The 22,061-nt window shown below is 33.9% G+C and overlaps 1 protein-coding gene across 1 annotated transcript; it reads left to right on the top strand.

Moving 5' to 3' along the window:
* The first annotated feature begins 32 nt into the window (after nt 1–32).
* LOC114169783 (peptidyl-prolyl cis-trans isomerase CYP59) lies at nt 33–10,518 on the top strand. The gene is made up of 14 exons (XM_028055088.1): nt 33–300; nt 1,008–1,112; nt 1,243–1,360; nt 1,467–1,517; nt 4,443–4,534; nt 4,643–4,742; nt 6,137–6,259; nt 6,344–6,421; nt 6,535–6,581; nt 6,676–6,731; nt 8,275–8,315; nt 8,709–8,811; nt 9,101–9,233; nt 9,324–10,518. The coding sequence occupies exons 1-14, from the start codon at nt 203–205 to the stop codon at nt 10,159–10,161; spliced, it is 1,983 nt and encodes a 660-aa protein (XP_027910889.1). The 5' UTR covers nt 33–202; the 3' UTR covers nt 10,162–10,518.
* Nucleotides 10,519–22,061: the final 11,543 nt, after the last annotated feature.

The following is a 22,061-nucleotide window of genomic DNA, read 5'->3' as shown; positions in this document are numbered from 1 at the left end:
AAGGTCAACCTCACCCGACTCGCTAACCCACAACCCTTACTTCCATTTTTATTTTTTCCTCCTTTCTTTCTTCATTCATTCTTCATCAGCGACAACACAACAGAGTACGAAACAGGTTCTTCGCCACACCGCTGACACAGAGCAGAAATCGAACGTGAACATTTTCAAAGAAGAAGTTGGTGCCTCAGAGAACAACGCCAAAATGTCGGTGTTGATCGTGACGAGCTTAGGGGACCTTGTCGTCGATTTGCACACCAACAAATGCCCCTTGACCTGCAAAAATTTCTTGAAGCTTTGCAAGTGAGCTCTCGAAATTTCTCATCCCCTAACTCTAGATTCGAACAATTTTGCAATTTATTTTTTGGGTTCTCTTCCGTTTTCGATAAATTTCTCGGTGCTTCTGGAACGAATACCCTTATTGGGTCTTTGTTCTTCAGATAAAAAAGGCACCAAACTTGGTCTTTTGTAATGCACTGTATGGTATTTGCGTAAGTGGATTCTTGATCGAAATCACAACATGCTCTCTGTTGCTGTGAATGCTCTGTATGTGTTGTTTTATTTTATGTACTATTGTTATGCTAGTTGCATACATGAATTATTTGATGGAGTTAGGTTCCGTTTGGAAGATTTTATTTGCAACTTATTTGAAATTATTTTATAACTTAAGAAGTAAGTGATTGAGAGTTTATGGAAACAGCTTACAGTCTCTAAGTTGTTTTTCTTATAAATAAGTTCTTTAGGGTAGCTTATGAAAACAACAGCCTATTTATATGTCAACAAGCAAACCCTGTTTTCTATTTGATTATAAAAAATAACTTATGTACAAACAAGTGTTTGCATATTGAGTACTTACTTATTAAATAAGTCCTTATTTCAGTTGTTTGCCCAAATTGGTCCTTATTGTTATTACTTTGTTTTGAAAAAATTGACGTACTGGTGTGATTTCTCATATATGGTTTTTGTTCAAATCATAATGTCTCTTTGTGGGTTTGGAATTGTTGCACCAGGATTAAGTACTATAATGGGTGTTTATTTCACACTGTTCAAAAGGATTTTACAGCTCAAACGGGCGATCCAACTGGCACAGGAACTGGCGGTGATTCTGTTTACAAGTACGTAAACGGGACTGCTTTTGCATTTTGTGGCTGTTTAACATTCACTGACCTTTTTTTTTTTATATATATAAAATGTGAAGCTTCTGACGTTGCATTCTCGTCTATGCAATGGCTTTCTCTTTTTAAGGTTTCTTTATGGCGATCAAGCCCGTTTTTTCAGTGATGAAATTCATATTGATCTTAAGCATTCCAAAACTGGAACAGTTGCCATGGCAAGTGCTGGGGAGAATTTAAATGCTTCACAGGTATGGCATGTTTGGAGCAGGTTGAGGGTTCCTTCCCTGTTATTTAAGAGTAGTTGTATGTAAAATAACTTTTCAATTACTATTGTTTTGTTGTTTCTATTTTCAGTTCTATATCACACTGCGTGATGACCTTGACTACCTCGATGGCAAGCACACTGTAAGTATTCCATGCATCCTTGCTTTACTTGTTTCACAGGGTATGGATGCTTCTTTATTTTGAAAATATGGAAATATTTTTTTTTTTATGGATTTGGATCAATTGACTCTAGGTGGTTTAACTTCTCTTGCTCAAAATAGTTTTAATTTTTTAGGTTGTAATTACATAGAGAGAAATTAGGGAAGGTCTTATTTTACTGAGGGTTTTAATAGGGCTCTATTGTGTTGCTATAACAGTGTAGCCGTGCAAATTGGTCCCTTGCTCGCTATAGGGCTGCTGTAGTGGAATAATTCAGTGGATGTAGTGGACCAAATTGTAGGTTGAATAGCAGGCACTATAGCAGTGCTGTGCTGATTCCAAATAATGCCTTAGAATAGATACTCACATTAAGTATCTACTGCAGTTATCAGAATGATGTCTTTATTTCCATTTTTTTATGAAGGTTGACAACCAAGTTATGTCCATGCTTCTTGTTAGATATAATTTGATATTATTAAGATATTGTTAGATATTGATAACCACAATATCAAACAATATCTTCTATTTAATCTTTTTATTTTCAGTTACTCTTTTTACTTGTACCTCTATTATAAATAGATTACCCTATGTGTGATTTATACACAAGGGAGATTAATCTCAATCCCTATTTTCTTTATTCTCAACACTTCTCATCAACTTTCTCCTCTGTAAACTGAAACTTCTACTGGATAAAGTGATGAATATTCTTTTGGTGGAGCTCACTACTAATTCTGCTCCATACTCGGATTGCTGCTTGATCTGCTTACTTTACTTTCCACAGGCAAATAGTCTGTTCAAATGTCAACTACCTTCCTAACAATACCACCACCATCCTATACAGAAAATAGTAATCAGCAGCAGCAGCTTCTGCAAATGCCTAAATAAGTGCCCATCCCTGAACTCGATAATATTTGCTACTATATCAAGTTGCATCCTAGTAATCACCTCATGAAGCCTGAAAATTTGCTTAGCCTTTCTCATGTATATAACAAAACACCAGAAAATCTAATGATCTCCTGGTATTAGACTAACCATAGGAGATAGTAGATCACTCATACCCTAGCAGTAGCTAATTTCAGGGTCATCTGATAGCATCTCTGTGCGCTGAAACATGCCATTTGCTTATTTAAGAGGCTCTAGTCTCTACGACGTTTCCTAGATGTGGCCTTGGAATTGAAGTGGGAATAGATATTTGCTGGTAGCCCAATAGTTGATGACAAGGCTGGCTGAATAACAATTGTTAGGATAGATTTTGATACCATTTTAAAATTGAATTTGGATCTATCTCAACTCCTTAATGTGCGCATGTAACTGAAGTGGAAATAGGTATTTCTTGGTATCTGATAGGACCTGGTAGTATTGAATCAAAAATGTAACAACAGCGGAACAAAAAAATACTGAAACCAGAAAAACATAAACCAGAGAATGTTCTCTGCCCTGTGACAACAATCACCCCACAATACCCTAAAATGATTCCTCCCCCTAACCTCCTCCACTCTCTAGCTTTTTATTCTCTTTTTCTCCCTACGTATTCCCGCATCACCTTTCCCCCAATCCTCCCATGCCACGTGTGCAGTTAGTTACCTCCACTCATAACAGACTCATTCCCACTAGTGACCTTTTTGCCCCTTCTACGGTAATAATATTTCAAAGGCCTTTGCTGTTGAGGCCCATCAGTATCCCAATAGTGGGTGGAATGGCAGGCTTAACAACAATTGTTAGGACAGATTTTGATACCATTTTAAAGTTGAATTTAGATCTAACTCAACTTTATAAAACCAAATTTGTTGCTCCGTCAGGTATTTGGTGAACAAGGTATTTCTCAAGTTGTTGATGTTGGAAAGCATTTTAATTCTGTGCTTATTCTAGCAAATGGTTATTTGAAAAGCATGGATCATTTTCTGGGCCTAGAGAAAGCATAAAGAAAAGAAGAGCAATTACTAGAGTCCGAGGAGGTGATCAAGAATGAAATATTACCTAATTCTATTAAACATTGATTTGGAAATGCTACTTTAATTATTTAGGGTCCATTTAATTCTATTAAGAAATAAGGTACTGTATAGTACATGAATATTTGTCTCAAGTTTGATTTAAAAAATAAAAAAAGATCACTGGACAGTGCCAATTGAATGGCGATGGGCAGAACAAAAATTCTACTTTTTGTTACTCCAAAATCACGTGACAACATTTTGTCCCAAGTACAAGATACTGAAAAGATAAAGGAATCCTTACCTCTCTTTTCTCTCTTCCCCCACCTTCCCTCCTCCCACTCGTTTCCCAACTGTTTCAACTTTCAGCACATACTTTGAGTAAATGCATATATACTAAATGTAATGGAGCTATCCACATAATGGATTGTGTGTGTATCAAATGATATATAATTAATCACACAATATTATATATATATATATATATATATATATATATATATATATATATATATATATATATATATATATATATATGTTATTATTTGTATTTAGATAAATAATATTAAAAGGTATCAAAGCTTATCTATATATTTTGTTTGTGCTGTCCATTGTTTACCAACAATGCATGGTACAAAATATTGTCAACTTTGTCTTCAGCTGTTCACCATGTAGTTGAAATTATTAGTAACAAAACAAGTCACGGAGGATGTTACTGTTCTGATACCGATTAGGGATACAATGAATTCCCTTTGTTATGCACACAAAGTATTATTATTTAAAATGAAAAAGTGATACATAACAAAGAACACAATTAATATCTAGTAATGAGAAATGTTTTGTAAGATATTTTCCTATCAGATCACACTCTAACTAAATCAAAATATATCTAATCAAATTATATCTGTAACACTTACATTTAACTTTAATCATGGAAGTCACTTTTTTGTTTTTTTCTGAGATTTTTTCATTGTTACAGGTCTTTGGTGAGGTAGCTGAAGGATTTGAGACTTTAACTAGAATAAATGAGGCTTATGTGGATGACAAAGGAAGACCATATAAAAATATAAGGTTTATACTCATTCTTCTCCACTAAAAACATGAATTGAAAACAATGATTTCTTATTTGTCATTTTGAGAGGAATACAATGTATTCATCTTCTTGAATTACTTGAATAGAATCAAGCACACGTACATCCTAGAGGATCCTTATGATGATGCTTCTCAACTATCTGAGTTCATTCCTGAAGCTTCTCCAGAAGGAAAACCTAAAGATGAGGTAATGGTTGATTGCAACACTTTATTTCATTACTTGAAAATGCAGAAGATACCATTGGTTATTTGTTAGCATTGCAATTGTCTTTTATAATGTAAAACTATTTATCATGGAATGTGTTCAATTGATTCAAATTGACCTTATTTTTCTCAACTTAACATTGGGAAAACCCATTTGGTACTTTATACAATGCGTATCTTTGATTTTGCTTTAATTCATTTATAGAAATATGACAAGTTTGTCTGCAGAGATATCTCTATTTTGAATTATTGGAAATGCATTGGTCCTAACTCATGGGTGGAATATTGCATGAGCCTATTAGGAGTATTTGTCTATAATTGACTTGAGACATCTAACACCCACCCATCATGCCTAAATCTAGAGTTGTGAAATGTGAAGTTTACAAGTTGGCATTTATAACGAGAAGACTGGATAGTGCATGGTTTTTCATGAACCAACTATCGCAAAAGGTTAACTTCTTAAGTGAAGATGTGTGGATGTTTATGTATTTATAACATGCCGCTCATGGAAGAGCCTATTGGGATGAGAGTTTGAGTAATGGTCATACTTATACCGAAATTTGATTTTATTAAAAGAATGATGGGGCAGAGATCAAACGCAAGACCATTTTTTTTGTACACCGGAAACTGTCCAAGTCTAAATCCCCAAAGCTAACATAATGGAGGAGGATTGCTGAAGCCTTAAAGAGTGTATGGGCCATATTTGAAGCCGATAGGGTACATGATAGCATGAATCTTTGCCCCTTGTGATACTTAATTGAAATACTGCCTTATTAGAATTAAAAAAATGCAGATTTTAGAGGTTTTATATGATCAGTAGAGTACTTGGAATGGCATTTATCCTTCTGTTCCATGTATGGTGTCGGTTGCTTTTTTCAAGCAAGGTTTTCTGAGTGTTCTTTTCATGGTTTCTCAGTGTGTTTTGTTTCCCCGACATAATTGAAGGGTTAATTAACTTATTTTGCATTGATGTATTTGTTTAATTTAAGTGTTTTATTTATTTATTTGTTTTGGAGAATATCTCTTTCTCCCCTAGTAGAAGGTGAGATGAAGACTGAGATTTGTTTCCCACTTTTTGCAAGTTATAACAGTTAATCATGGATTGATTACATGATGATTGGATTCTTTTGATATTACAAATTAATTTATGTCTGGCTGTCACTCTGTAGCTTTAGATTGATGGTTATATTGGATTTTACTTGTTATGCAATGGTATATTTATTCAGCATTCATTGTAAAAGAGTTTCTTGTGATTCTTGTGATTACAAATCAATTCAATTCAAGTCAAGTTTTATAATAATGAAAAATTCAATTTTACAGTCTTCAGTAAGCATACATGTTCAAACACCTAAGGCATGACTTAAGCAATTTTACTAGGTTGACGATGAAGTACGACTTGAAGATGATTGGGTGCCCATGGATGAGCAATTAAATTCAGCAGAACTTGAGGAGGTTATCAGATCAAAGGAAGCTCATTCTAGGGCAGTTGTACTTGAGAGTGTAAGTATAATTCATAGTTTTAGTACTTCATTTGTGAATATGATCCCTTGTAAGTTGTAAACTTGCTTTTCTTTCTTATTTTAGATTGGGGATATTCCTGATGCTGAGATTAAGCCTCCTGACAATGTATTGTTTGTCTGTAAATTGAACCCAGTGACTGAGGTGAGTAATCCCGTTACATAGTTATCATATTCTCCTTCTCCCTCCCCCACCCCAATTTATACTGAGGTCAAAATCAATACTTGTCTATTAATACTTTTTCTTTTAAATTTTAGGATGAGGACTTGAATACTATATTTTCTCGCTTTGGAACTGTATCATCGTGAGTATTAATATTAGGCAGTTTACCTGTCATGCATTTACTAATAGTGATATCGTTTTGTATATACTGTTCTTACTTGATATTTTAATTATAGGGCTGAAATCATCCGTGACCACAAAACTGGTGACAGTTTATGCTATGCTTTCATAGGTCAGTATGTATATCCACCACTGTCATTTGTGAACAATTTGTGCTTCTATATTGAGAAATGATCTTCAGATTGCCAATTTCAGTTCCTTGATCCTGAATCTGGAAACAATAGTTATTGTTTTTTGTTTTCCTGTTCTTTTATATCTTAGGATCAGTTCTAAGAATTATGTCAACCTCCTCTGATTCACTTAAATCCTACTTAATAAGTTTCTCTTTGTATTTGGTTATATTTTATTAAGCCCGGATACGGACATGACACGAACACAAAGATACTGTTAAATTGAAAAAACATAGGACATGGGACACGACATGTATATAGATATTAGTTTCAAACTTTCAACTAACACATTGTCAACTAACACAAAAATGAATTTAATCTATCTATCCGATATCCAAAAAATTGAAAATAGTGATCATATAAGATTTTTTTTCTTATTTTTATAATCATAATAGAAACTTAACTTATGTGATAAGTTTACAAGTATATGGGCTTTTTAGAAAATCATTGAATTTGTGGTTATTAACATTGTGTTGGAGTCATGTCAAAATTATGTCAAAGACAAAAAATGTCTTTCAAATTGGACACTTTACTGACACATGTGTCGTACGAGTATGTACACGTGTCGGTGTCCAATACGTGTTGGACACGGGACACACCACTGATATAGTGCGTCCGGGCTTCATAATATTTGGTGTTAGAAGTTCATACATGTTTGGCTAAATGCATACATACCCCATAAAATTTATTACATATTTGAGAAGAAATAATGGTTATTATTTTATCGTTAACTATTATTTCATGGTAAATTATTTTAGAATTGGAGAGAAAAGAAAATAACAAAGTGAAATGAAGGATAAAATATCCTACTTAGGAAGGAGTAAGATTTAAAAAAAAACAAATCATCCACGTATCTCTCCCCATTTTCTTTGCATATTGATAAGGCTGTTAACTTAATAAGTCATAGACAAAATTCCACTTCATCCAAATATGCTAAAGATATGATGAAACTGTAAAACAATTAACTTGCCTTTCTTATTCCTTTCTAAACCTGTGAGTTAATCGTTAAGAACTCTTCCCAGATTCAAAAAACACATCCAGAATTCATAAAAACCCCAATAAGTTTATTTTAATCAGAAGTGGCTGTTGTACGGTGCAAGAATGGACCGCATTTTCTGAACACAAGCCATAAAAACACATTTAAAGAGCTTTGTTTCGTGTGAACTCTGAAGATTTAACCTATTATTAGTTTTTTATCATGTTATGTTCCATTATCCAAGGAAAAGGCCCGAGCTTTGGAGATTTGGATTTGTGGACACCAATGAGTAAATAGAAATGTACGTTTGTACAATTAAATTTGTGCTGCAAACTAATTGTGCAACCATTTTCAACATTTTATATTGGTTTCCTTCAAATAATTTATCAATATTAGGATTGATTTGTTTCTTAGTTTCTAGATAAAACCCTACTCTGTAATTGGAAAATGAATGATCTCTTTTTGTTTTCATGCAATTAACCACTTCTCATTTTTACTCATTGTGACAGAATTTGAGGACAAACTGTCATGTGAGCAAGCATATTTTAAGGTATACTGAAAATTTTGAAGCATATTTTTACCACATGAGTATTCTTTCTATTTCTAAATTACTCTGTTTTGCTTCATGCACATTAAGTATTGTTGTAGATTTATTTATTTATTCCTTCTATCCTTGGTTGGCTTAAATATACTATAGATACTAAAGATAATGATAATTTTGTTATTCTTTCAGATGCTTGCCTACCTGTTACATTTCCTCTATGATCTTGCGTTTCAATTTTTATTTGAGTTTTAGACGGTGGATTGAAGAGTTCTTATTTCTCTAGCAATTCTGAGTTCAAATAAGTATTTTTAAGTGTATATATAGAAAAAAGTTGTTGTGGTTTGAAAAGAAAATTCGTATCCTGAACTTTTTTCTCCTTGATTGCTCCCTGAACTGCAGATGGATAATGCTTTGATTGATGATCGAAGGATACATGTGGATTTTAGTCAAAGTGTCGCAAAATTGTGGTCCCAATACAGGCGGAAAGATCAAAAGGGTAAAGGTAAGGATAAAGATATCTGTTAGGATAAATTGCTAGGTATGGATGTAAGTCTCACATTAGAAATATGAGATTCTTGTGAGGTTTATAAGAGCTTGGGCTTTCCAACTACAATAGGTAGCTTTAGCTTTTGTGATGTGTTCCCAAGGTTCTTTACCACCAATATTGCAATTTTTAAGGATTTGTTTATTACCTGTTTCGTTTTTACAGCATTGTGCTGAATGCCAATATTTGGTTGTAGACAGCTGCTCTTTTCCCTATGTAATCTCATTACAATAATTTATCACCGCAGGTGGTGGTTGCTTCAAGTGTGGCTCTACAGATCATATTGCCAAGGACTGCACTGGAGATGCTACAATGAAACAACCACAAACAAAATACATTTTAAAGGATGATAATACCCAACGTGGTGGAGATAATTCTAGGTATGTACTTCTGATTGCATGTACCACTCTTTGACTGTCTCTGATTTTTGTCTGTCCAAATGTGTGACAGCAATTTCATGGTCCATGCAGATATGAAATGGTTTTTGATGGAGATGATAACCCAGAAAGTCCAAGGCAAGATGTAAAACACCGAAGGCATGATAGGGATGACCCAGTTGAGAAAAAAGGTAGGGAAGAAGATTTTAAAGATCATAGAAGTCGTAGGGATCAGGATATGGTAGACTCGAAAAGAGATAGGTACGGTGATAGAAGTAGAGGGGATGGGGGAAATGGAGAAAACAAAGCACGATATGAAAGAGGTGCAAGGGATTTGGATTCCAACGCTGACAAGAATGACAGAGATAGGCACAAAGGTAGACATGGAAATGATGATTACAGGTGGAAACATGATCATGGATCCAGAAAAGAAGAGGATGATAGCAACAAGCGTAAAGATGAGCGAGACACTAGAAGAAGAGATGAAGATGATAGCTACAAGCGTAAAGATGAGCGAGACACTAGAAGAAGAGATGAAGATGATAGCTACAAGCGTAAAGATGAGCGAGACTCTAGAAGAAGAGATGAAGATGATAGGAGAAACACAAATTCTAGCCATTTGGAGAGAAGGAATGACAGAGGTTATAGGAAGAGACCTGAAGAGAGTGGAAAACAAGATGTGAAGATTGATTCTGGACGAAGAAAAAGAAGTCCAGCTGATGATGATTACAAAAATGGAAGGAAAGATGAAGATTACAGACATAGAAAGGAAGAACGAGGTAAAAGGCAAGATATTGAAGCTGATGAGGATTACAAACGTAGAAGGGAGGATGGAGATTACAGACCCAGAAGGGAGGAACGTGGACACAAAAGACAAGATATTGAAGCTGATGATTATCCTCATAGGAGGCATCATGGTGACAGGAGATGATGATTGCTCTCACTATATCCTAATGCTAAGCACAGAACCTTTGAACCGCTATTATGTATGTCCCTTTTGCTTCGATTTTTCTGGTGAAGCAGATATTGATATGTTTTAGAACAAGGTTTTTGAATGGCTTTAGAAAACTCATTTTCAAGTTTGGTGCTTAAAATAGCAGTTTGTTTTCTTGACATAAATATTGGGTTTTCATAAACTGTTAGATGGTGTTTGACTAAAACCAGCTTTACTAGTGGTACATGGGATGTACTAACAAGTCCCATGCAACACTTTATGTAATCCATGATTTCTGATTTGAGGTAGGGGAAAAGTCAAAATGTTTAGGTAATGCATTTGTAGGTTACGTAATTAGAAATGCACTTATGAACCTGAAAATATATTTTTTATTGCATGACATAGAAGTATTTTTTGGATGATTCAGTCTAGAGTTGGTAGTTATATTTCTTGATTTTTCAAGTTCGGAATACATCTCTGAAACGGATGATGTGTAATTTTCTTTTAATCAGCAGATAATATGTAATACATTTCTAAATTCGAAAGTCTATTATGGATTATATAATCTTGAAATATATTTTAAATTGCATAATTTAAAATTTATAATTATATATCTGGATCGAGTGTTTTACAACTAATTTTTGGATTTTACAATCATAAATTAAAAAATGCAGAAAATAACTCACTTCAAAAACTCTTTGGAACATATCCCATGCGTTCCAAAAACCTCTTTCCAAAACTTTATGTAGAGATGTTATGGAAAATTTGTTCTGAAAAATATTATACATATTTCGAAAAGTTTATTTCAGAAATCCATTCTTGAAAGCTTGTTCCGAAATACATTTGATGTATTTTGGAATTATATTTCAAAAATTTTATTTGAGAAACTATATTCCAGAAATTTCAATCTATAATATTTTTTTTGGAAATTTCAGAAAACTTCTTCTGGAAACTTTTCAGAACATTGTATTTCGAAAGTCACTTATACAGAAGGTGGAATGTCATTTTGAAAATTTGAGAGGTTGCTGAAGAAATTGTTGTAGTGCAGGAAGTAAAAGCCTTTATTAAACTATTAAAAAGGCTAGTAACCCAATTCTATTTCTGGTATTTTATTACCTAGTTTATATTTTTTCTTTACCTTTTTATCATGTCTAAAGAGGGAGAAAAGTACTTGTGTTAATTGTGGAAAATATTGTTAGCAAAGCATGACAAAACATGATGTGTTGATTTGATGATTTTGTGATGTTGGCGTCTCTTATTATTTGTTTCTCTTTCCATGATGTACTATGTAAGACCCGGGAAAATTAAATAATTATTTAACTAATTATTTAATTAGGACGGGTAGTGAGAACATTTAAAGCAATAAATGTGAGGGACTATGACGTGGAAAGGTACTAGCTCAAGTGGTTGAGAGTATTTTATTGTGTGTGAGGACTTGGGTTTGAGTTCTATGTGTGTCACTTGGATGTTATTTAAATTATGCATTTTTGTGTATTTATATATTGAATGTGCGGTTTGATGATAAACTCTTAGGATTATAGGACTTATCACGAAATAAGGATTGGTTGGATGGTTTGGTCTTGGTTGGATATGTGCATGAGTGTGGGTTCAAACCTTGGTGAGGACTAAATAATTTCTTTTTGCCAAATTTTATTTCTGCATGGAATTTGAAAGGGGCAGCTTAACCTAGTCGTTTAAGGGGCTGAAAAATCAGATGGATGATCCACTCAATGGTTATTAAACCCCTTTTTAAGTAATTTTCGTTTTGGAAAGTGAATGAGTGAATAGATTACTCATAAGCCAAGAGAGAGAGTGAATTAGTGAAAGGAGAGGTGTTGTGGTACGTGGGGGACTTTGGACAGAAGGTTTTGTGGGTTTAGGACTGAAAAAGCAGAGAGAAAGTAAGGAGAAGAAACTAGCGTGGGAGTGTGAGCAAGGGCAAGGAGATTTTGATTGGAGCGCGCTCACATTGATTCGTAATTTGAAGCAAATTCCAGGTTAGGGGAGTTGTTTTCTTGCCTTTTGATTGCAATTGAATAACTGTGCAATACCTTGAATCATAGCATGATCACTGTGTCGTTTTCTGCACTGTTGTATTGAAGTTTCTGGATTTTTCCAGAAACCGCCTGGCGGTTCATCCCGTACCGCCAGGCGGCACATCAGACTGGTGTGTTGTTCTTGTTTTGGCATGGATCGCCTGGCGGCGATGAATTTCTGCCAGGCGGCGCGACACTGTTGCGTTCTATTTTGGTGAGTTGTAATGCTGTTTGCGTGTTAGTCAATTGGATTATTGAAATTAGTATGTTTAGTTTCTATTGAATATTTGATTGGGCGGAAATTTAATTGGAATTCAGAGTATGGCAATTTTCTAGGTATATTCGTGAATGAACTGATTTGGGGGATTTTAGAGGGTAAAGATCGAGGAGTCTATATGCATTGAATTAAGAACGGGAAACTAGTCCTTAAAATAGGTATGGTCATTTCTGGATGAATGGATATGGTGGAACTGAGTACTGGAAAAATGGGTGGAGTCTGTCACAGGTATGGAAGAAGCCTAATTCGTGCAGGCACTGTTACACCGCCTAGCGGCAAGCAAAGCGCCGCCAGGCGATGACGCGGGCAGGGAGCTATTCTGTGAGGTCTTGGTGGCGGAATTGAGAGTAGAGATTTGGAGTAGGTGAGGGTATTGATAATTTGGTAACATAGAAAAATAGGGGAATAAAAATACTGTGAGGATTAATAAAAGGGATGGTAAAGAGTAGATGTATAACTAATCATGGTGTTGGGTTGTGCATAAGGGAGAAAAGGGAGAGGGGAGAATTGTGATTACTAGATCAAGTTTCTGGAAGCATGGTATTTGTGAAATTGTGACTAGCCAGGGCTGATTGTGACTAACAGATTTTTGTTAAGGATTGGGGGGTATAATCAGTAGTGGTGATAATTGGTTATGTTATATTGCATGAGGAATTCTGCCGGATGAGAGGGAAGGTTAGCTTAATGCAGTGGGATGTACCTTGGAATGTAATTGAGGGTATTAAATTGTGGACTGTGTCCTTAGATAGGGATGAATTGCCTTACCATAACAAAGCTCACATATAGTAAAAGCTTGTATAAAGGGGGACCAGGGTAAAGTTAGGTGTAGATACTTATGTTAGTTGTAGAGTAACCATAATGTACATTCTACAGAAGAGTTTATTCGGGACCCTGGAATGGAACCACTTAGCAGATTTGACTAACTGAGTTGATAAAAGAAAACCAGAGGGGTTTCGCTGCTGATACAGCGCCTGGCGGCACGGGTAGGTGCGCCAGGCGGTGGAACTAGCGTCAGGGGTCCCTGTATGGGATAGCGCCTGGCGGCACGGTGAGCTCCGCCAGGCGGTGACGAGAAAACAATGGGTCTGGGAGGACGCTGGCGCCTGGCGGTGAGTGAATACCGCCAGGCGGTCTGGAACAGTTTCGCCTGGCGGCGTGTGGGCCGGGCCAGTTGAAAACGCTGTTGTTCTTTGCTTTCTGGTGTGTTGTTTTTAACTGACAATGATGCTTTGCTTGGATCGGGAGATGCTGTGGCATGAGCGGGTAGGTTCATGGATGGTGTGACATGTGATGATATGAGCGGGGAGGTTCATATCAAGTTACTCTCACGTGAGGATACGAGCGAGGTAGGTTCGTATGTCCCGTGCTCACATTGAGAGATGCCACGTGCGGGGAGGTACGGGGGCTGGTGGATCACATGTGTTGGACTACGGGCGGGTAGGTCCGTAGAGCAGGACTACGAGCGGGGAGGTTCGTAGAGGCAGGACCACGAGCGGGCAGGTTCGTGTGAGCATCAGATTCCCGAGTCCAAGGCTAACAAAATTGTATGATTTGAAGACTGATAAGTCTTGGGGTTAAGGTCTTGGCCAAGAATTATATATATATAATGAATAAGATGGGTGTATGATTTAACTGGTGTTTTATATGTTGTTATTTTATTTTCTCAGCTCACCCTTTCTGTTTGTGTATGGCGATGATCGTGTAATTCGTTACACGGGAGCAGATGTTGATACAGGTGGTGCTGAGGATGCTCAGATGGCGGAGTGAGGGTTAGCATGGGATTAGAGCTAGGGTTTTGCTAATTTGTAATTTATGTTTTTAATACAAATTTTGGTAACTTGTAACCTTTTATGGATTTAGTTATGAGTTATGGCGCACTATTTTAATGAGTTTAAATTCTTCCCGCGTTGGGATTTTTATCGAGATGACTATTAATGTAATTATTTCTTTTATTATTTATTTTTAAGTAAAAATCCCTAGGGATGTTACATACTATCTTAATTTCATTAAAATGTAAGGCATGAATCAATATCAAAGATAATATCGAGTAAATTTGGATTGAAAAATTGGTTATATGTATTTGTTGAACATAGTAATCAATTATTGTGCAATTATAGAATCAATTATTATGTATTGGAGATATGCATATATACATTACAAAATGATCAAAATTAGGTATGCAGTTATGCACAACATAATTACTGAAGATTTAATAATCTACTTACATAAATTTGAGAAGCTTAATTACATCAGATTGATTGTTAATTAGCTTAATAACAAAATAATAATTTGAATTTTATCACACCTATGCAGTTTAAGTTGGTCCGGAAATCATCAAAAAGAATCCGAGGTAGGCTTTTGGTGAAGATATCAACTATATGGTGGTGGGAAGGTACATGAAGAACTCGTGCTTGACTGCGTGCTACTTTTTTCTGAACAAAGTGAATATCCATCTCAATATATTTTGTATGCTGATGCTGCACAAGATTACCAGAGAGATAAATGACATTAACACTATCGCAATACACCAAAGTAGCTTGAGGGAGAAGAAAATGAAGCTTTAGGAGAAGATTGATGAGCCAACAAGATTCAGAAACAACATTTGCAACACCTTTGTATTCAACTTCTCCACTAGAACGAGAAAGGGTGCTTTGAAGCCAAGAGATGAGGTTGTCACCATGAAACACATAGTAACCAGTTGTGGAATGTCTAGTGGTAGGACATTCATCCTAATCAACATCAATATAAGAGATAAGTTTCTTAATAGAGGTCGGATAGAGGTACAAACCATATTGTAATGTACCCTAAACATACCGCATAATGTGTTTCAATGTTAGCATGTGCTTGGTGTAGGGGGCATGCATGTGAAGAAAGACCTGTTGAAAAACACAAGAAATGTCAAGACGAGTGAATGTGAGATATTGTAGGGCACTGACAAGACTCATATGGTGTGTCAGAGAATGTACTAAGCCTTTGCATGGTATCAACTGAAGTAGTAGAAGGATTGCAGGAGGTCATTCTGACGTGTGCAATGATGTCACTAGCATTAGTGTTTTGACTGAGGAGTAGGCCATCTGCATGTCTTGTCATAACAATCCCAGGAAAATAACTCAAAGGACCAAGATCCTTCATAACTAATTTAGAGGCAAACAATGTCATGATAGATTTGTTGAGGTCATAGGATGAGAATGATGTCATCAACATAAAGGACGATGTATGCCATGTCAAAACCACATCAGTAGATGAAGAGGTAGTGATCTAAAGTCCTATATTGGAACTCAATGATAGAAACATAGTCAACAAAGCGTTGGTACTAAGCACGAGGAACTTACTTTAGACCGTAAAGAGATTTCCTCAGGCGACAAACATGATCGGGGTGAAGGGGATCACGGAAACCTAACGGTTGGTGCATGTATATAGACTTATGTAGATCACCATAGAGAAAAGCATTCTAAACATACAACTAATGAATGTCTAGATTTGGAAAGAGCAATGGTAAGAACCGTTCAATTAGTCCCAAATTTCACCACAGGACTGAATGTCTCATCACAATCCACACTTGCAATTTGAGACTTGCCTTCACCTACAAGACGAGCTTTGTAGAGGATGACGTGTTGGATGAATGGGAAAGTAATCTTGCATGTTGTGGATTAGGCAACGACTTTGGGTCAGGGTTTAGCTAGGGATGAATAAGGGAGGGATGTATGCTAGTAGTGAAATTGTCGTAAGTAGAGATATGGGAGGAAGGCATATGGGAAAAAGGAAACTGTATTTCATAAAAAATGACATGTTGTGATATTATTACCTTTTTGTGGGACAAATCAAAACATTTATAACCTCTATGATTAAAGGGATAGTCCAAGAAAACACACGGAGTCAATCGTGGTTGTGGTTTGTTAATGGCAAGACAAGGGAATAAAGGATAACAAAGACAACCAAAGACCTACAAATGTGTACAGGAGGGATCACAATGATATAGAAATTGAGAGAGAAACCAATTAGACAAGGCCTTTTAAGGAAGTATATTAAGGAGATAAGTGGACATTTGAAGGGCGTGATGTCAAAATTGAAGGAGAAACGAACGAATGAGCGAGGAAAGTGTGAATCATGTTATTAATGGTTTGAATTTTACGTTCTGCTTTGCCATTTTGAGAAGTATGAGGGCAAGAGAACCGAAAGAGAAGACCTATTTTGATTCTTCCGTATCATAGCACATCAGTCATTTCCAAAGAACTATAAATGGGTTATAGAATTTCATAGTGGATCGGCAACTTCTTGGGCCGAGCTGGATTTGAACCAGCGTAGACATATTGCCAACGAATTTACAGTCCATCCCCATTAACCGCTCGGGCATCGACCCAGCACAATAGGAAGAATACATTTCAGTTTTTATTGAAAATTTTTGGTCACCACAAAATCGATGAAACAAGGTTTTGTCATACTCATGCCCATGATCACATTGAAAACATTTAACTTTTCGCGAAAATTGTGTTTGAATTTGATCAGTGAGAGATGTGAACTTTTCAAAAACTTGAGATTCAAAACCTAAAGGAAATGTCCACAAGAAATTAGAGTAATCATCTAGAAAAAAAAATATAATATTGATGACCAAAGGAACTTAAAACAGGTGATGTTCAAATATCATTGTGTGAAATATAAAAATACAACAAATATCATTATTGGATGACACAAAAGGCAACTTAACATGTTTTCCAAACACACAAATAATAAATAGTTTTTGAATTCAAATGTTCAAAGACAATGAACTAATTACTAGGAAGAGACTGCAAAACAAAAGAGATGAGATGACCAAGACGATTGTGCCAGACACCGAAAGCTAGACTTGCAAAATAAGTAAGACTTATGACTGGACAGAGGACGTCAACACTGTCATATCTCATAAGAAGGATCCCCATCTTGAAATTAGTAACAGAGAAGTCAAAAGGGTCAAAAGAAACATAAATGTAATTATCAATAGTGAGTTATCGCACAAAAATTATATTTTTGATAATATGTGGTGTGTGCAAGACGTCTTTAAGGTTTAAAGGTTTATGATAATTTTATGTAGGAAGGACTGTGTGACCAAAACCTTGAATTGGAATACCTTGACCACTACCAACAATTAGTGTCTGATTTAAATTACTCAAGTTAGAATAAAACTTGAGATTTCGTTAAGTGAGACGAGGCTTTAGTGTCCATGTGCCACATTCTCTCAAGAGGTGTTAGGGACATAATGCGTATAACAACGACAATGTTGGTAGGTACTGAGGAAGCTGTAGCGATATGGGCCTGAGGATGCTGACCTAAAATGTCGGCTTGCTTCGGAGATCCTCTAGGATGAGTCCACTAATATGTTAGATAAGGATAAGCAGGCATACCCTAAGGAGGGGGAGTCCAACCCTAGGGATTCTAAGGAAAATACTGAGGTGGTTGCCAAGATGGAGAATGAGGTACAACAGGAGATACAAACAAACCAAATTAACCATTTGAGTAGGATCCATTATGTTGATTATGTCCACTGGAGCAACCCAAATTTCTACGATTGCGACTACACCTATAACGATTGTTTGAGTTATAATTGGAGTGTGGTTATAAGGAGTGATTAGAGTCCCATGTGTGACGAAAACAAATATTACTTTTTAACTATTATTTATTTATTTATATTATTTTCTATATTATACAAAAAAATTTGAAACATAATTTTACAATAACATATCACATAATTAAAATATTCACATAAACATATATTTACAATACTATATGCATCTTATATCTACACCATTTAATACCTCTTATATTTCCTATACTAGAAGAGGAAGAAGTGTTACTTATTTACAATTTCCCCTTCATATAGTGGCTTTCAAACAGGAGGAGGAAAAATGTTATGGATAGGGTTCACTTGGACTGTTGGGGGTAAATAGAAGGTAAATCCAATTTGTCCTTCAATGACAATCGACGCGTTTGGAACAAAGAAGAAAGTAATAGTAGAGTTTCCAGTTTCCTGAAATGTCACAGAATTATTCACTGCATTGGTTTGCCATGCATTCCCCGGGAAAACAGCCACAATGTCGGCGAAGAAGGGATCATGCATGTTGGGAGCAACCATCTATGATAAGGTTATAATTTTTTTTTCACACATAATCATAAAATAGGGAAGTGAGACAAATATCACAAAAAGAAATATACAACATATCATAATAAGATAAAATGAAATGAAAATTCTCCCAAATCCATAAAACTGGATTTTATCATACTTTATAAAGATATTGATTAATTTTGTAGAGACTAGTCAGGATAAATGAGCTCATGGCCAACAAAGTAACTCAAGAACATCTCATTTTGAGTAATACCAACTCGTTTAAATCCCCAAGGTCATACCTCCAACTACAATAATCACATATTTATTTATCATAAATTTTATTTCAATATTAAACCATATAATTATATAAATAAATAAATAGATAGGATCACTAAATAATTAAAATAATAAAAATAAATAAAAAGGACCAGTACGTAATTGGAGATAAATATAAATAAGTAAATAAGAGTTAATATAAATTGAATGAATAGAACCAATGCACAACTGGAGATGAATATAAATAAGTAAATAATAGTAAATATAAATTGAATAAATAGGACCAATGCATAAATGAAGATGAATATAAATAAATAAAAAGGAACGAGAACTAAATATAAATTAGAATGAGGTTAGGGACACTCACTTTAGGTAAATAATATAGAGATAAAAATAATTATGAATAGATAAAGATAATCAAAGTAAAAAGATAAAATGATAGATGTCTCATCCCCTTACCTTAGCTATGGAAGATATGCTTTTGAAGATGATCTTTGTATTTTATTTTTCTCCTCTTTCTTTCCTCGCACTCGCAAAGACTCTTTGCTTCTCCTCCCTCTCTTTTCTTTTTAATTGTCTCTCTTTCCTTCTCCCCTTTGATTCACTTCACCCATATTTATACTAACATTTTGTAATGATTGCATTTAGTTTAAAATGCACTATTTTGTTTTTGTTTCAGTTCTTCCTTGGTTTAGTTTAGTTAGTTAAAGATTGGGCTACCAAGACACGATTTTTTTTATCCTATCTGACGTTAACATTAACCTGGCCTGACATTAATTGTGATTTGCCATTTTAACCACTCTTGGTGCATGTACATGGATTGTAACGTTGTGGTGCAGATTCAATCTAAAAATTTCTTTAGTTTACTTTATCATAATATATAACGTTTCTGCATATATATTATTAAAGTTCAGTTTGGAGAAGACTATAATTTTGTTTTAAATATATCCATGATATTTAAAATTACTTCAACAAACAGGATAATGGTGTATAACGGAACAATATTATAAAATTATTGTGTAATGCGTATTATAAATGTGTTTATAATTATTATTATTATTATTATTATTATTATTATTATTATTATTATTATAAAGGCAAAACATATTTATTTCTGAAACCGAAATGCTAGTTGTAATGTTATAAGTATTATAACTTATTTTATTATTGAAGTATATTATTTTGTAGTAATATTTTTATTATAATTATTTTAATTGCAAACACTTAAATTTGGATTTCTTGAATAATTATAATTTTTATATCATATGTTCATAATTTATTATCCTAGTCACATTACATATGGAAAATAATGTATTATAAAATTTTAGGTATTGACATACTAAAAATATTGTGGTATAAATTTTGAGATGTTACACCATGGGTCGAAGTATGCATGGCAGTATAAGAAACAATGGCTTGCAACTTCGCCAAACCAAATTCCGCAAGAGTCGGCATAGAACATGCCTCACTAAAAGAAAAGTCTTAAATAATAACCAATTTTAGTGACAAAAAATATGCTTATTCCTTTGTTAGCCAAAACCTTCTTAGCTAATGTCAGTTACTAATTTAGAGACCAATTCATAATAAAAACTATTTTAGTTACTAATTTAGAAATCAAATATAATTTTTTTAAACTATTTATTTACCAAAAAATTTTAGTTTATAAATTGGTTCTAAATTGATCATTCTAGCGACTAATTATTTTTTGTCACTAAAATTGACTATTATTCAAGGATTTTCTTGTAGTGCCTGGACGAAGGAAGGCAAATGGTTGCTCTGATGAATCCATGTGAGTGGAGGAGAAATCCTACTCGAGAGCAACAACATGAGAATTCTTGTTGTCCTAAAAAATGGCAACTAAACAATTCCATGAAGCGTGGAGCCTTTCTCCATAACAATGGCGAGAATATTAAAATAGATTGTAGAGATAAATCCACTAAAGTACGATAGAATCAAGAGTGATTTACTGTTTGTGATCAACATCGATTAGAGCTAAACGTTCCTTTTTTGATTGAGGAATAATATGGTAAAAAGCTATGATTTTCCGAACATGAGTTTCAAAAAGTTCGGTCCACGTAACATAATAATCATTTTCCATTTTCAGCACAAAGGATGCTTTTTTTTATATATATATTAGAGATAGTGAGTTATTTTTTATATCAGAGACAGTGAATTATTTTTTTTACCAGAGATAATTAGTTATTTTTTATATTTTTTATAATGCTATTTTGTATATTAGAGAAGTTAATAATTTTAATAAAGTCATAACACTATATTAAATGTTTATATTTAAGTATTACAAATAGTATTTATTGTAATATTATTATGATTAAATTTTAAATTAATTATAATGTATCATTATATTAAATACTTATATTTAAGTATTACAAATAGTATTTATTATAATGTTAATATTATAAATAGATACATCCAAATATATTTAATTCTAATATTATTATGATTAAATTTCAAAATAATGATAATGTAATTATATTTAAATAATGTTAGATATTATTATAAAATAAAGTAAGATCTTAGGTAAAATTAAATTTTTGCGTGGAGTGTCTATTCCTGAGTAAGGAAAAATTTAATATTATTCTTTTTTTATCTTGAAATAACTATTAAATGCATATTAATGAAGAAGATAAAAAATTGGTTTCCAAATATGAGACTAAACTTCCATATGATAAAACATGTACAATCATCCATAAATATCTATATTATACAAAATTTTGGCTATAAATACTCACCTAGTAAAGTGGATAGTGTAACTAATCATATGTGTGCCAACCTTTCTCATTTCCATCTTGTTCCAAAAAAGTAAAATACCATATAAAACAAATCTCAAAATATAGTATTTAAAAATGACTTTAAAAAGAATAAAAACAGTTTTTAAAATATTTTAACACTTACTTTTACTTAAAAAAGTATTTTAAAATTATGTTTAAATTACACAACTTTGGTATTAAAAGAAGAAAAAAAATATATTTGGACTTACGATTTGGTCTTTAATTTTCAAATGGTTCATAACTTTTTATATCAATATAAATTCCAATGAAATTGCAATGTTTTTCTCGACACACGGTGATACAAAAATAAGCGGAATGCACGTGATCAACGTACTTTAGTTGAACCCTAAAATAATTATTTAATTTTCACCTTTTTCTTACACATATATATATATATATATATATATATATATATATATATATATATATATATATGTATA

Source organism: Vigna unguiculata, chromosome 11 (genome assembly GCF_004118075.2).
Source record: "Vigna unguiculata cultivar IT97K-499-35 chromosome 11, ASM411807v1, whole genome shotgun sequence".
NCBI classification, from domain to species: Eukaryota; Viridiplantae; Streptophyta; class Magnoliopsida; order Fabales; family Fabaceae; genus Vigna; species Vigna unguiculata.
Note: the sequence above shows the minus strand (reverse complement) of the source record. Positions and strands in the feature narration are given on the sequence as shown.